Source organism: Cynocephalus volans, chromosome 8 (genome assembly GCF_027409185.1).
Source record: "Cynocephalus volans isolate mCynVol1 chromosome 8, mCynVol1.pri, whole genome shotgun sequence".
NCBI lineage: Eukaryota > Metazoa > Chordata > Mammalia > Dermoptera > Cynocephalidae > Cynocephalus > Cynocephalus volans.
This window is the reverse complement of record NC_084467.1, coordinates 81924781-81942501: the sequence shown is the minus strand read 5'-3', so window position 1 is coordinate 81942501 and position 17721 is coordinate 81924781. Positions and strand designations below refer to the sequence as shown.

The following is a 17721-nucleotide window of genomic DNA, read 5'->3' as shown; positions in this document are numbered from 1 at the left end:
TAGGGAGTAGATATACTACAAGACTTGGATCTGATGAACACAATGGGTGAATTCAGGCTACACATTTGGGCAGTCAAACCAGTATTGTTAGGACATGCAAACTGAGACCTTGTGAAACTACCCAAGCCACCTTAGGTGGTCACCATTAAGCAGTACAAACTGCCTGGAGGGCTTGATGAGATTATGGCTACCGCTGAAGAATTAGAGAAGGCAGGGGTGATATGGCCGGCCCAAAGCCCATATAACAGCCCTGTGTGGTCAGTTAGGAAGTCCAACAGTACTTGGCATATGAGAGTGGATTACTGGGAATTCAACAAAGTAACTCCACACATACATGCTGCCATGTGTCACATAGCTTTCCTGCTAGCACTGATATCTACTTCCCTTAAGACATATCAATGTGTGTTGGATTTAACAAATGCTTTCTTTAGCATTCCCTTAGATGAGTCTTCTCAAGATCAGTTTGCCTTCACTTGGGACAGAAGGCAGTGGGCCTTCCAGGTGCTGCCCGAGGCTACTTACATAGCCCCACCATCTGTCATGGCATGATAGCGAGGGACCTGGAAGGGTGGAAAATGGATGCATCCTTCAAAGTGTATCACTATATTGATGATATTATTTTAACCAATGATAACTTACCATCTCTTTCTCAAGCTGCAGTGTCTTTGCAGGCACACTTGAAGAAACGGGGATGGGAAGTAAATATTGACAAGAAACAAAGGCCATGGCAATCGGTAAAATTCCTGGGAGTTATCTGATTAAGTAATGCTGGAGGTAGTTATTGATAGAGTGCAGGCTTTCCCTGTCCTTCAAATTGTGAAAGATTTACAAATGTTTGTAGGATTGTTAAGCTACTGGCACCTCATTATTCTCCATTTAGTTCAAATCCTGAGACCCCTTTGAGTTATGGTAAAAAAAAAAAGGAACTAGATGGGATTGGGGCATTCCTCAATAAGAAGAGTTTGATAAGGCTAAGAATGTGTAAAACAGGTACAAGCATTAGGAGTGCTGATGCCGGATGTAAGATGTGAAGTGGATGTTAGTTTTGACCCAGAGAGATATGGTTGGGGCCTTTGGCAGAAGCAGAATGGGAAACGCATCCCATAAGGATTTTGGTCACAACTATGGAAAGGCACAGATATAGCCCCACTGAAAAAACAGCTTTTGGCTGTATATCTGGCCTTACAACAAATAGAAGTCTTGATGACTGACCTGCCAGTGGAGGTATGTACCTCCCTGCTGGCAGGAAGGCAGACTGCCTTGTTCTTAAAACCAAAGAGCACATGTGCAAAAATAAGTACTTGCAGAAATGGCATGCAAAGGAGTTCATATAACACCAGCCTATTGTCTCAAGAACTGCATACTTTATTGCAACCTGTCAGGTATGTGGATCTGTATCACGTTCTAAAGAGCATGGTCATTGCTCCACCTCTCCCACAAGTACAAGAGGGTGTGGGCATTCCTTTCTGCATACCTGGTACAATGATGGCAGCAACCACAAAAATCCACCCACCTGGCATTCCTCTACCATCTAGTTGGACTCTGATACTAACTGGTTTGAAGAAAGAACTAGACAGAGTAGCCAGTGGGCTGAATATTGAGTGGTATGGATCATACTAATCCATGAGCTGATGCCACTAAATATAGCCACTGATAGCTGGGCTGTTTGGAAAGGATTGACTACATGGATGCCACAATGGCACCATGAAAATTGGACTGTGCTCAGAAAATCACTAAGGGAATCCAAGCTATGGAAGGACATATGGGAACTTTGTACACAGCCAACAGCTCAGGGGTCTGTATGGCATGTGTCAATTTACTCCCCAACTAGCCTGCCAAGCAACAGAGGCTGATGCCCTCGCCAGAGTCTGAGCCATCCTGCTGGAGGACTTGATGACCTCCTCTGATGTGGAATATTGGGTTCACTGTAAGTCTGGCCATTGAGGGCCACAGACAACTTGGGAAATAGTAAAAAGGCTTTGTTTACCAATTAAATATTAAGATTTGCAGGCTGCTGACAAGGACTGTCTGCAATGCCAACTATGGTGAAGCCCATTGAGACATACACCAGTACACATCTGATTATTTACCAACCCAGTTAGCAGATGTTAGGTAGATTACGTAGGGTCCTTACCAACACCTGACGGACATAAGTACATTTTAACATGTGCAGACGCTGCAACTGGACTTATACATGCCTTCACCTATAAAAGGGCAAATCAGGCTGCCTCTATAAAAAGACTCACAAAATTAGAGAATATGTATAGGACTCTGTCCCAAATTGACAGTGACTAACAAACTCACTTCACTGGACATAATGTGCAAAAGTGGGCTGATGCTCACAACAAATTATGGACTTTCCATCTCCCTTATAATCCCATGGCTGCAGGTCTCACTGAGAGGATGGGGGCATGATTAAGACCACCCTAAAGTCTTTATCACCAGACAGAACCCTGAAAGGATGGTCCCTTTGCTTGATGGAGGCCATCAGACTGATAAATGTTGCGCCCACTGAAGGACATATGTTTGCTTATGACCAATCAGTTGAGCATATGCAGATCACTAGAGTTTTAAAAGTACAAATACAAGAAAGAGGTTTGAAGCGACCCTGAGGGGATGAGCGGCTTGTTCTGCCATTGCCACAGGACCTCCAACCTGGGAAAACTTTAGTAAATTGGGAGTTAAAATGGTATCCCCTTCCCAGGTGGCTTAGTATTTTTAACTCATGGGAGTTTGGCCTTACCTCTGGCATCACACTCAGCCCTCCTTTTTCAGGAGAGGGCCGAACTCTGACCCATGTGACCTCTCCATGCTCTCTAAAACAGGGAATAGAAGTGGGTCTGCTATTGTGAGTGACAACAGAAGCCCTTGTTTATAACATACTTGCACCTATTGATAGGTGCAAGGGCCAAAACACATGGTACAGTCCACCAGGGAAAGTGTCAAAACCAGTGGTGGTATTGGCACATGGTGATCAAACTGCGGCCTGCAACTGTGTTGTTAAGTGAAGACTTGCCTTACCTCACACCTTCAAAACATTTATCTTATTGCCCTTAGCTTCCTCATTTTGGGGTCCCTGTCTACATCAGGAAATACCTTTCTGTCCTGGGCCACCACCTTTGCTGAAGTGTACAACATCTCTGATTGCTGGGTATGTGGATTGCTGCTGGCGTCCAGTGCTGAGGGGATGCCATGGAAAGAGTTGCCCTTTAACAAGACAGAATGGAAACTCCTAGTGGGGATGATGACTGTAGGGAGCAAAGACCCGCTGAGCACTCTGAATACTACATGGAGGCCCACTCTATTATTTGATTATAATGACACTAAGCAGTATGTGCTCTCATTAGTAAAGTACTGAACCAATGACTGCAAGATACCCACTGTCTATGACCTTTATTTAGGATGGTCTGGGATAGCTTTGTGCAGAACATGGCACTGGGATAGCTTTGTGCAGAACATGGCATGTTAGGATTGGTAGCCCCTTTCTAAAAGGATAAATCATACCCCCCCACACACACAACCCCTTTCTAAAAGGATAAATCATACCCAACACACACACACACACACACACACACACACACACACACAACCCCTTTCTAAAAGGATAAATCATACCCAACACACACACACACACACACACACACACACACACACACACACACACACACACACACGGAGTCGTTACTACCCCTATCTGCCATGTCATATACCAGGTATTGGACCAGGAAGGAAAACAAGACATTTAGAGCAGGTACATTATTTTGGCACCCAAAAATGGTAAACAAGACATTTAGAGCAGGTACATTATTTTGGCACCCAAAAATGGTATTTGGATATGTCGGACAAACCTCTGGCCATGCCTACTGCGTGGATGAACTGGCTGATGCACTTTAGGCTTTGCATCTCTACCAGGCAGGATATAAAAAACCCTGCCCCAAGTTCCTCATAATCTCCCAGGTCTCAAGTCCAGGTGGAGCCAAAGTCTTGCCTGGTGGGAATGGCCGATAACCATTTTTCTCTCCAGGTGTCAGACATCATTACAAAATTGGAAGTCCAGGCATTGGCCAAATTTAGTGCCACTGCCCTGAATGACTCCTGCCAGATCATTTTCTTATTAAACCAAGAAACGGCACAAATGAGAAAAGTGGTGTTACAAATTGAATAGCTTTATTTAAAATGGATATATTAACTGCTGCTCATGGAGGAACATGCGATTTGATTGGATAAGTATGTTGTACTTACATTCCTTCCTATGACGCTAATGTAACTGATTTGCTTTCTCACATGAGAGAGGCCATTGATCATGTAGATCATCTTTCCTTTGCAGATGATTTTATTAGATGGCTTACTTGTCTCCCTGGGAAATGGGGAACTGTAGATCTTATCTTCCTCTGCTTAATAGAGATATTATGCTGTTGTTGCATAATTGTTGTTGTATTGCTATTGCAGAATAGGGATGTAAGTCACCACCTGATATCTAACCCTAAGGTCACTGTGGGTTAGAATTGGTGGATAAGAATATGCAGGCCCCAAAAGATGTAGGGGGTGGGGTATTAGAGGGTGAACAGGACTAAGACCACCTTGTACCCTGCCCGCCATGTTGACTCCTGTTTAACCTCATTCCTCTGTTCACAAACCAGTTATAGATTAACCTTAGTGCAAGTATAACAAGAACAGGGTTTAGAGACTAGGTGACATCAGTTTTCTCCTAGTTTTTGAAATATTCTTCCCTAAAACTGAAGGCACATTTCTGACCATGCCCTATAGGCTCAGCTGTTACTTAACTTCAAGCTGACATGCTCACTTCTTTCATCATTTTCATATCCATTGTCAATCAGAATAAAATCCAAAGTAGCAGTTGTCTAAATTGTTTACATCATTAGCCTGGTATTCATTCTTTTTAGTCAACTTCTTTGTTTTGAGCAGAGTAAAATGTCCAGCAGCAATCTGGAGAGTTGAAGCCATCTATCGCTATTATACCACACCTCTGTAACAATTTCCTGATCAGGATTAAGAAAGGCTTGTCCAGAAGTAGTTGGTATGACCTAAATTATCTCCTACAGTTCTATCACTTTTTTCTCTCTCCTTTTATCCTCACTCAAATGTGGGTAATCATATTTTCTCCCCTAGGTTTCATTCATTAGTGTAACTTCTCAAGCTACACTTATTTTTGTACATCTTATCCTGAATAAGAGATACAATAATCTTCCATTGCTGTATTTCACGGATGAATCTTATTCCACAAAGACCCAGTGAAACTGCTTAGTGCTGCTCTCTTAGTCAGAAAGAATCTTAGTCAGAAAGCCTTCACCTAACTTCTGTCGCTTTCCTAGTTCTCCTCAGCTCTACAACCATACCAGTAGGTACAGAGAGCAAAACCAGATACTTATTGAATTAAATAACTTTTTCAGTAAGATTATCGCCATTTTAAGAAACTTTTATTAATCTACTAGGTAAAATTTAAGCCTTGATAAGGAAATGGTGTATTTTATACAACACAAAGTAAAATAAAATTTTTATATTTTCATTATTGTATCTGTATTTTTTCACTTTGATTAAACATCTCCTTTATTACTGAAGTTTGTTTTCTTACAAGGCTGATTTAGTTTCTTTTAGACTAGGGCTTATGGACCCATGTTGGTTTTCTTTACTAGGTTAAATAGCCAGAGCAACTGGTAATAGCATTCAAAACTATGATCCCATCGCTTTATAGTGATAGCTTGCTCTAGTTCATATTGTATTAGTTTGAAAAATTTCCATTGCTCTCTCCCCTTTAAATTATACTTTGGTTATTCTGTAATTGTTTTGCCAATCCAGTAAGTACAGAATAAGTTTTGAGCATCCCAGGTTTTAAAAATCTATTCTTTCCTTGAGAGATGCACAGATTTAAGAACAATACCCCTCTCCCTCCAAATAAAAAGTTTTATTTCTTCTGAGTGAAGAGTGAGGCTGCATTATATTCACTCTGCCTATTTAGTGTATACTTTTTTTTTTTCACTTCATGTTTACAACAAGCTGTAGGGCTATATCTTGGTACAGCAGATTGGCCTCTCAGAAAAGGGTCACGTGTGGCATGACCTTGTGAAGTTATTGTGGCTATGACTTGATCCTCAGCTTTGCAGGTAAAATGAAATCATTCAGAAAAACTGATGCATGGCAATCAAATTCACAAAAGACTGATATTTAACCCCAAATGCCAATTTATAAATAAAAATCTATACTGGTCCATTATTACATTCTCATTTTACCAATGAAAAGTTGTGTGGGAAGCAAATGTACAATTACAAGGTTGCATGGTAACCATGGAATCAAAACAAGGTGAAATTAATTGGACATCGCCTGCAAACACAAGAACATGGTCTCACCTATTATGCATGCATCTCTGGTATAGCCGTAAATTAAATAAAACGTTTAAACTGGCCAGTTACAGAATCCATACTGCCAATTTTTGCCTCTCTGGCTAAGGTGACAAGTGATAATCAGGGTAGATTTATAGAACATAAAGTATTCCTAAAAGATTCTGAAATATATCTAGGTAAAAGAACTACCCAAAAAACTGGACTTCTTGTAGGCACATGAAAAGGGGGGCTAGGGTTATTATTTTTCAGTATTAAAGGGAAAAGTGACTCCCCAAATCTAGAAAAGATGAGGACATCTGAAATTGCAAAAAATCTTCAAAACCAGTCTTTCATCCAAATCTATATACATGCCCTTCCCTCTGCTTAAAATATTCTTCTTGCTGCCCACATACATCTCCACAGCACTTTGCTTCTCTCCTCACCACCATTCCCCTTCCTCCATGTCCCCCACCTTTTGTCTGATTTTACTTCTCATCCTTTGGTCTTAATTTAAAAGTAATTTCTTCTAGGAAGCCTCTTCTGACCTAGATATGAACTCTCACAGCACCTTCTACTTCCCCTTCATGGCACTTTGTAAAATAAATGTTTCTATCTGGCTCTACATTTTATCTTTAGTGCTCAGCAATGGGCTGCCACACCGATACTTTGTTAGCAGAAAGGTCTTGATGAAAACAAACTAAGGTGACATCAAAAGGCAGAGTGTACATTGAGGAGTGATAACAAAGTAATGAAACGGAAACAGCAGCTTAACTCTGTCAAGAATCTGGGGCCATGAAAGGGTATGTGTGAAAAGAAGGGTAGCTAGACTGGGAGTGTGAGATTGAGGAAAACGTTTTTCTTATGTTAGGAGAGAGGTGATCGTGTTTAATGCCGATGGGTGTCTTAGTCCATTCCAGCTGCCATAACAACATACCATAAACTGGGAAGCTTATAAGCAACAGAAATTTATTTCTCACAGTTCTGGAGCTGGGAAATCTAAGATCAAGGCTCTGGCAGATTGGTTTTTGGTGAGGTTTTGGGCAGACTGGTTTTGGTGAGGTCTGTGTACTGCTTTCTGGTACAGAGACAGCACCTTCTCACTGTGTCCTCACATAGAGGGGTCTCCCTCAGGCCTCTGTAATAAAGGCAGTAACCCTACTCACCTCCCAAAGGGTCCACCTTCTAATACCAACACCCTGGAGGTTGGATTTCAACATATGAATTTTGGGGTGATACATTCAGGCCGTAGCAATGGGAAAAAGCCAGAACACAGGAAAAGATTGAAGATATAGTTGAAAGGAAATAACTGATGAAGGGAAGTCTTAAAGGAGACAAAAAAGGGATTCAAAACACAAGCGTTACAGATTATCTACCTAGAAGGAAACCTAGCGTTCACAAAGATGACAAAGAAGTAAACTAAATGCAGATTCAGATTATGTTTTTTAATTTAGAGGTAGGATATTGTGGGAATTCTCTTCTGATGGCTGCCACTCTCTCTTTGAAGTCAGAAGTGAAGTCATCTGCTAAATGTGTATGTATCTGTGTGTGGGTGTCCTGACAAATGTAAGAAAAGTTGTGAAGGTTTGACTCAGTTGGAGAAAAAAATTAATAAAGACCAAGAAGGATTTTTAGGCAATAGCAGAGAATAACAAATGTGTATGTTAGGGTAAGGTTATACTTTACAAAGAGATCTTCAAAATTCAGAGGTTTAAAAAAGACAAAAGTTTATTTCTCACTCATGTAATAGTCCAAGGAGAGTGCTCCAGGTCATGTAGGCACCCAGGTTCCTTTTACTGTGTTTTCCACCATACCCTCTGGCATTTCCCTCATCTGCATGGTTGAAGTTAGGTTGCAAGTAATTCCAGCCCTAGGGAGAGGGAAAGACCTTGAAAGAGTACATATATAAAATTTTGATGCCCAGGCGTGAAGTGCCACACATCAATTCTGCTCTTATTGTACTGGCAAGAACTTAGCCATAGAGGGGCTAAGAAATGCAGTATCTGGTAATGAGCCCTGCTAAAATTCTGTTATTACAGAAAAAGGGGAAGAACTGATTTTGGTGAAAAATTAGTAGTCTTCACCAAAGCAGGGTTGTATGCTTTTCTCTAGCAATATACAACAACTTAAATATAAAGGAGAAAAAAGACAGTTAATAAATTCAGTAGTTTTCTCATATAATTAAGAATCAGACATCTTAGGATAATGGCAAGAGAGTGATTTGAAATGATAGGCCATCATAATATCTAGGCTAAATAAAAAATGAATAATATAGCAGCTACTAGTTAACATTTACTGATCACTTACTATATGCCAGGTATTACTGTAAGTGCTCTAAGTGTACTGACTTGTTTAGTACTCATAATAACTATTTGAGGTAAGTACCATTATTCTGTTTTACAGTTGAAGAAATAAAGGCACAGAGAGATTAAGTAATTTGCACAAAGTGACACAAAAAACTAGTGGCAGAGCCAGGCTCAAAACTAGCCAGAATTAACCTGGTTCCAGAACTCACACTCTTGATCACAGGATTATGCTGCCTCGATGATAGCAACTATTGTCTATTGAGTACCTACTCTATTCAGATAGTGTACTAGTATTTCACATGCATTACCTTATTAATCCTTCTAAGTAGATATTCATTTTATTTTACCTTTAAGGAGACTGAAGTTTAGTTTTTTAAAAACTTGCTCAAGGTCATGTAGCTTGTAAAACGGGAGAAACCAGGATCAAATCCAGATATGTCTGACTCCCAATCCCATTTCTTATTTTTAAATTTCTAAAATATTTTATTGAAGTAGAATTTATGAACAGTGAAAGTCAGCTACTGTAAGCATATAATTCAGTGAGCTCTGACTAATGTACACACTTTTGTAGCCAGCAACTTAATCAAGATAAAGAACATTTTTGTTACCCCAGAAAGTTTCCCCCTGCCTCTTTCCATTCAATTCCCCACCCCCTAGAGGTAACCACTGTTCTGATTTTTATTATTATAGATTGGTTTTGTTTATTCTTGAAATTCATAAATGAAAATAAAACCATGTAATATTTACTTTCGTGTATAGTTTCTTTATGTTTTTGAGATTTATCCATGTTACTGTGGATTAAAGTAGTTCATTCTTTTTATAGCATTCAGTTGTATGAAAATATCAAGTGCTTATTTATTATTTTACTGATGGACATCTGAATTATTTCCAGTTTTTGTTAACGGATGAAAAAAGGTACTATGAACATTAATGTACAAAGCTTTTTGGTGGATGTATACTTTCACTTCTCCTGGCTAAATAAAATGGTATTGCTGGGTCATACTGTAGATGTATATACAATATTAAAAGGTACTGCCGATTTTCCAAAGTGATTCCAAATGCTCCACATCATTTGGTGTTGTCAGTTTTCCTAATATTAGTTATCCTAATAGGCATTTCATTGTGGTTTTAATTTTCATTTCCCTAATGACTGAAGATGTTGAATACTTGTAAATGTGCACATGACCATTCACACACATTCTTCTGTGAAGTATCTGTTCAAGTCTTTTACCTATTTTTTAATTGGATGCTTGTCTTTTTATTACCGATTTATAGTGAATTCTTCATGAATTTTGGATACAAGTGCTCTGACATAGATATTTATAGCTATTACCCTTTAGTCTGCATTTTCCTTTCTTTATCATGAGTTTTGATGAGAAGTTTTGAATTTTGATGAGTCCAGTATTAACTTTTACTTTTATAGTTAGTGCTTTCTGGGTTCTAAGAGATCTCTGCCTACCCCGCAAGGTCATGAAGTTATTCTCCTATTTTTCCTCTAAAAGATTCATAGCTTTAGCTTTTACAGTTACATCTATGCTTTATCCTGACCTAATTTTTATATATTATATGAGGTAGGAATGATGTTCATTTTCCAATCATACCATCATTATTTGTTTAAAGACTTTCCTTTCAATATTGAATTACTTTAGTGCCTCGTTGAAAATCAATTAAATAGACCTATATGTTCATATATATGTAAATATATATTAAATTATATATAAAATATATATTATTACTCTGTTCCATTGATATACTTATAGACTCTCCTTTTGGTTTTATTAATATCATAACTTTATAATAATTCTTGAAATCAGGTAGTGTAAATTTTCCAACTTTGCTCTTTTTCAATATTATTTTGTCTACCCAAGGTCCTTGATATTCCCAATTAAATTTTAGAACTGGCTTGTTGATTTCTTTAAAAAAAATACTTACTGGGATCTTGTTTGGGTTTCCATTGAATCCATAGATCAATTTAGGTAAGAACTGACATCTTAACAATATAGAGTCTTCCCATTCATGAACGTGGCATATACCTCCATCTATTTAAGTCTAATTTGTCTTGGCAATGTTTTATAGTTTTTGGAATACAGGTCTTTGTGTCTTCCATTAAATTTATTCCAAAGTACTTTACGTTTTTTGTTGCTGTTGTAAATATTTTAAAATTTTTATTTCCAAATTGCTTGCTGCTAGAAATACATTTAATTCTTGCATACTGATCTACATCCTGTGAGTTTGCTAATAAACTCACTTATTCTAGTAATTAGTTTTAAAATTCATTAGGACTTTCTATACATATAATCATGTCATCTGCAAATAAAGATTTACATTTTCCTTTATAATCTGTTTACCTTTTTTTTTCTTGCCATATTATACTGTATAGTACCTCCAGCATAATATTGAAGAAGTGATGAAAGCAGACATTCTTGCCTTGTCCCTGATCTTAGGGGAGAAAGCATTAATTTTTTAACCATTTAGTATGATGTTAGCTATAGATTTTTCATAGATGTTCCCCGTATCCCTAATTTGTTTAACTTTTATCCTAAATGGGTGTTGAAGTTTTTTCAAAAGCTTTTTCTGGGCCGAGCCCGTGGCGCACTCGGGAGAGTGTGGCGCTTGGAGCGCAGCAACGCTCCCGCTGCCGGGTTCGGATCCTATATAGGAATGGCCGGTGCACTCACTGGCTGAGTGCCGGTCACGAAAAAGACAAAAAAAAAAAAAAAAAAAAAAAGCTTTTTCTGCATCCATTGAGATAATTATATGTTTTTTTCTGTAAATCACATTAATTAATTTACTTTTTTTTTTTTTTTTTTTTTAAAGATGACCAGTAAAAAAAAAAATAAAATAAAATAAAATAAAGATGACCAGTAAGGGGATCTTAAGCCTTGACTTGGTGTTGTCAGCACCACACTCTCCCAAGTGAGCTAACCGGCCATCCCTATATAGGGATCCGAACCCATGACCTTGGTGTTATCAGCACCACACTCTCCCAAGTGAGCCACGGGCTGGCTCTCATTAATTTATTTTTAAATAGGAAGCCAACCTTGATTTACTGGGATAAGACCCACTGGGTAATTATGTAACATTCTTTTTTATCTCTGGATTTGGCTTGGTAATATTTTGTTAGGAATTTTTGTGTCTATGTCAGGGGTTGACAAATTTTTTCTGTAAAATGCCAAATTGTAAATATTTTAGGCTTTGTGGCCATACAGTTTTTGTCAACAACTATTCAATTGTGCTGCTACAGGGGAGAAGCAGCCACAGACAATAAATAAACAAACTTTTATTTTCAAATCAGGGACAAGCCAGATTTGGCCTGAGATATTTAGTACGCTGACTTCTGTCTGGTCTATGTTCACAAGGGATAACTTTTTTCATGTGATATTCTTATTAGGTTTTTGTATTGTGGTTATGTAAGCCCCATAAAATGAATTGTGAAGTTTTCCCTCATCCTTTATTTTCTGAAAGTTTCTGTAAAATTGATATTATTTCTTCCTTAAATGTTTGCTAGCTTTCACCAGTAAAACTATCTGAGCCTGAAGTATTCTTTATGAAAATGTTTTTTAACTGCAAATACAGTTTCTTTTACAAATAAAAGGTTGTTTAGATTTTTTAGTTCAACTGTGTTAGTTTTGGTAAGTTGTGTTGTTCAAGGAATCACTCCATTTTATCTAAATTGTCAAATATCTAAGTTGTCAAATTTTATGGCATAAAAGTGTTCTTAATATTTCCTAATCAGACTTTTAAATGTCTGTAGGACCTGTAATCATATCCCTCCTTTCATTCTAAATATTGGTAATTTGTATTCTCTCTTGATCACTTTGGTTCTTGAATGCCAGATATAATTACTATTGGAGGTACAAATGAGACTGGTAGAAATTTGATGCTTTCTGGCCTTTTGTGTCCAGAAATTTTGGCTTGTTATCTAGTTAAATCTCTCAGGCTGAGAAGAATAAATCAGTAACTTAACTCTTAAGGTCAAGTTGCTAGTAGGTAGCAGTAAAAAGATAAACTTTATTCTACTGCTGACGAATAATTACAAATTAGTGTTGTTCAAATGATACTATCAACATATTAATAGCTTTAATATTTAACTACCAGAAAAGATTAACTCCATATTACTAAGTTCTTACAAATTACTTATTTCCACTTACAAATTTAATATTTGGTGTAAAGCCATTAATATTGAACTCCTGAGAGATTTTTAAATTTGAAGGCTTAAATATGTCATCTTAATTGTGCTGCACTATTTTTATTCTACCATGTAGCTAACCATTTACAACATAGACTAACCCAAAGTCCATCTCTTGATACTTACAACACATCAATTTCTTTGGAACACATAACCTGTATCATTATGTTAAATAATTCTTCCTGTAAAACAGGAACAATAATAGTATCTACTTCACAGGGTTGTTATGAGGATTAAATCAGTTAATAAATATAAAGTGCCTAGAACAGTCCCTGATAAATAGTAAATACTCAACAAAACCCAGCTAGTTTTAGTATAATTATGAACCTGTGGCAGGATAACTTCTAAATTCATATTACTAATTTTAAAAATTAAGTATTACTAGAAAAATAAGCCAATAATATGGTAGTATGATTGAAAATTTAAATTACTCAGTGTATATATTATGCATTTTAACAATGATTTTTAGATGAAAAAACAAAGAAAGGAAAGCAGCAAGTTTAACCAAAAAATAATGAATAAAATGAATTAAATAATTTTCACTAAAAATACAATTAAATTTTAGAAGAAGGGGCTTTCTTTAAAAATATTGAAATATAAAATTTATTAAAAAGCAATAAAATAATCACTTCTATGAAGTATGAGCTACATATAATAAGTACCCAAAATTCCATTTTTTCATCACATGATGTCTTCTTTTAATCACATATTTTCTCCCTAGGATAATGCAAAATAATAGATTAAAATATGAAATATTTTTATACTCTTTTAGCACTAAAAGTTCACTGTAATGATCAGGAACATAATTTACAGCAAGAGTGGGACATACTTAATCAACTGAAAAATCTGAATCAGAAAAAATCAATAATGGACCGCATGGATATAAAAAACAAGTAATTCTGGTTTTGGAAGGGTGGGTCTGAGTGCAAGGTTAAACTAAACTGATTTTAAAATTCAAAACGGGTCATTAAAATAAGATGTTTAGATAGTGTCACATTGTAGTTTGAAGGCACAGTAAAGGGCAAATGGCCATATGAAAAAAGTCGATGAAAAAGAGAGAAGAATTAAAAATAGCAGGAAAAGAAAAAAGACAAAAGGGAAATGTTTGCATATAAAAGCAGCAAAACATAGAGAAGTAGAAAAATAGAGGTAAAGGCCTAGGAGATTTAAAAAATACAGGTCAAATCTTCTTGTCACACCTTGGTCTTTACTTGGGCTGTGAATCTGAAAACGTTATCACGTCTCTAGGTATTTACCTATACTCCAGCTTCATCCTGTTTTTTTCCATCTTTGTTTCCCCTATAGCTGATTTTCTCATTTCTTATTTTCATTTTACTGCATGGTATATATTCCATATTTTGTAAACTACTTACACTCCTTTTTGGAAATAATAGATTGAAATGATACTTCTCATAAATGGCTAATAAACTGTGAATGAGCTAACTAATCAGCATTCACAGCACTTCCACTGGTCTAATCCAAAATAGGATCAGAAGTGGAGTTAATGTGAAGTCTCTGAACTCCCTGAAATTGTGTACATGTGTAATATTTTGAGTTCTGAAGCTGAAAGCAGAACATTGCTGTAATTAGAGGCTTTATTGTGAATGGGACTGCCAATATAGTTAATCATTCAGAAAATCAGTACTTGGTTTGCCACACAAGAAAGGGAGCTAACTCTTATGACTGTACATTCTGGTGCAGGGCTGGATTAAGGCCAGTTGATGCCCTACACACAGCCCAACGGTGCCCCTTGGCCCTTCCACTGCTTAAAATAAATTGCTTAAGGGTCCTTTACACAAATCAGCTGATGAGGTAAATCCTACCCACACCCAGTCAGCTGGTTTCATTCCTGACAGAGTGAAACTCACACCATGCATTGGAAATAAATGTAATATCTGATGACACCTTCAAAGCAAACTTTTAAACTTTAGTTACTTACCGTACCAAAGAAAATGATTTTTTGACAGTACAGATTAAATATGAACATGGCACACGAAGACAATTAGAAAAAGTTCTACTAATGTAAGGAAGGATGTATAGAAATGAAAAGAAGCGCCACAGTCTTTGTCTTGGATCTATTCTAAAAAAAATTTTTTTTAACTTTTTAGACCACCGAAGTTATCTTGAAGTGTTTGAAAATGATGCAAATGGGCATTTGAAAAAAGCTGACATTATTTGAAAGGGATTCTTTATTTCCATAGGCAGAGTACAGATTAAATGCTATATTATAAAGCGTAAGGAATATGAGGAGCAAAGTGAGAACGTAATTAGAAAGAAGAGAAGAACCAGAAAATGGAAATCATAAAAGTCAAGAGAAGAGAGAAATGTAAGAAGGGGGAATGGATACTGTTAAATCTACAAAAGCTGAAAAGAAAGAAGCTGCTAAATTAATTTATAACGAGATTTTTTGTGATTTCCAAGAAGACAGTTCAGTAAATTTAATATTCAAGGGCCAAATACAGAACAGAGTGAGAAGGGTGGTATGGAGGTAGCAACAATGGACATGAATAGAGTGGGTATGAATTTAAATGAAATGAACGTACACGTTCAAGGGGTTCTCCCTAAAAAAAAGAAGAGGATACATCTTTCTCTTAAAGAGAAAAGGAAAAGAAGGAAAGGTGAACATAGAGCAAAGAAATATCTTAGGGTCAAAAGGTATTAAGATGGGGAGAGTTGCCTTTTATTCTTACTTTTTAATAATGGCTAGTCAGTAAATTAACTTTTCAAAGGTCAGTGATAGCTAACAAAAACTTATTCTGATCCTCAAAACTTACTTTCTCTTGATTCCTCTCATTGCATATTTCTTCTCTCTATTTTTCATTTCACTTCCTGCTGTCTCCCTCCCTCTGTCTCTCCCTCTCCCCCCATTATCTCACATCATACCTAGTATTTTTAGTATTAGTTATACTTAATGCATAAAATTTAAAATCTTTCTTTTTTGAATAGTAGGTTTTTTCTTAGAGATGTTAAAGTCACTTTTAAGTCACCTTTCTGTGAATTTAAGGTTCTTTTTTAAAAAGTTTTTGTTTTCCCACTTAACAGTTGTCTATTACTAAAGAGAAGTAACTTTTCTCTATTCCTTTCCAACACTTATATGTCCATTATTGACCTAAGACAAACACATACAATCAGGACTTTCATGACATGGCATGCTTCATTTAAATATATAAATTTTCCTCCAAGTAATAAAACGATATTCATTAGAGACAAATTATTACAACTTATAAGATATGAAATACATACCTGAGTTAAACCAGCACCTGTTTGCATAGAAGACTTTTTTAATAGTCTTACTTCTTTGTTTATGTATCTTAACATTCCACTAAGAGTACTAAAGTCATTACACTCAGAACTATCATCTTCTAGGTTATATGTGAGAGGTTTAAACGAATCTGACTGGGTAGACGTCAGATCCTTATGGCTTTCTTCTAATGTTGAAGACTGTCCCAATTGCATTTTCTTTAAGTCCTGTAGTAATTCTTCAGAAAGATCTTCCTCACCATGAGTTTTGAAACTAAGGTCACTGGCACTAATAGAGCGACGCAGTTTTCTGCATTTGAAAGAAGGTGTGTGAGAATGTTCAACAAACTTTGGATCTTGACTATCAGACAGAATTGCTGTTGGAGGTACTAATGAGGCTGGTAGAAACTTGATGTCTTCTGCCCTTTCATGTCCAGAAAACTTGGCTTGTAATCTAGTTAATTCTGATTCCTGTAGAAAAATTGGTATATAGTCGGTGCTTAATACATTTTTGTTAAGTGAATGAACTACTTAGAAAATCATAAGACTCTTAGAAATCGTCTAAGTCAACCTTCATCCCAATACAGGAATTCTTTTCACAACAACTCTTGAGAGTTTTCCAAGATCCATTTGAACCCTTTACTATTTAAGATAGCTTCACTGTGGGACTATTAAATATGTTCATTTGAAACATGTTTAAGGTATTCTAAGGAATTCCATAAAAACTGGATTTTCCTTATAGACTTTTTTTAGTGTTAATGACAATATCAATTTCTATTCAAGACTGAAATCTTAAATCTAAGAATTTCCCTGCAAAAGTATAAAAGTACACTATCTTTTCTTAATCTAACATGTACAGACACAAAAAAGGATTCTCTTCAGAATTTCTAATAGGAAATAAATGTCTATTAGCTATTCTGCTTTATATTCTACTTTAAGAAAACGATTAACAATATTTAATAAATCAATCCTTATTAAATAAACTTTTCATTTCTATTATTTGTCCATGTCTTTCATTTGGGTCCTTTGACACAGCTTTGGGATCCTAGGAATAAGATCCAAAACCATAAAGTCTAAAAAAATGAAGAGATGACATTTTAATTTTAAAAGCTAAATAATATAAGTACTGTAGTCTCCCATTCAAATACATTCTCCTTTTCTTACAGATTTCTATAAGATACATATTTCTAAGTCAGTCACTTTCAATCTGATAGTATCTATTCTTAAATTTGGTTTCTAAAAATACTGTGTTTATAGCTAAAACTGTTATAACCACCACAGTATACATTACAAAATGAAAGTTTAACATGCACATGTCAGTTCTTTCATGTCTTTATCCTACTTTATTTAGATAACTGTTATTTATAAGTTGCTAGAGTGCCAATATTTTGTAGTAAATCATACATTCACATTCTTATAATCAATCACAATAAAGTAGTTATAGAGTTGACACAGAATAGGACTGTGCACAGATGGAGTTTTTTTTCCCCCTTTTATGCATTACTTAGCCATAACTGAGATATGCGGTATCTCAGATAAATAAAATTCCATTTAACGCATAACTTTTACAATGAAATGTAGTATACTGAATACATAAAACATAATTCAACTTTTTCTTAAGACTCAAAGAGGGTCACTGTTGTGAACATTA

General features: G+C 36.2%; 1 protein-coding gene across 1 annotated transcript in view; it reads right to left on the bottom strand.

Moving 5' to 3' along the window:
• Positions 1–8078: 8078 nt before the first annotated feature.
• CCDC18 (coiled-coil domain containing 18) overlaps positions 8079–17721 on the bottom strand; it is a 73964-nt gene continuing 64321 nt past the window's right edge. The window contains exons 28-30 of the mRNA XM_063105435.1: positions 16074–16541; positions 13493–13547; positions 8079–8205 (exon numbers count right to left, since the gene is read on the bottom strand). Coding sequence (XP_062961505.1) covers positions 13533–13547; positions 16074–16541 — 483 coding nt within the window. The 3' untranslated portion in view covers positions 8079–8205; positions 13493–13532. The remainder of the gene's footprint in view (positions 8206–13492; positions 13548–16073; positions 16542–17721) is intronic.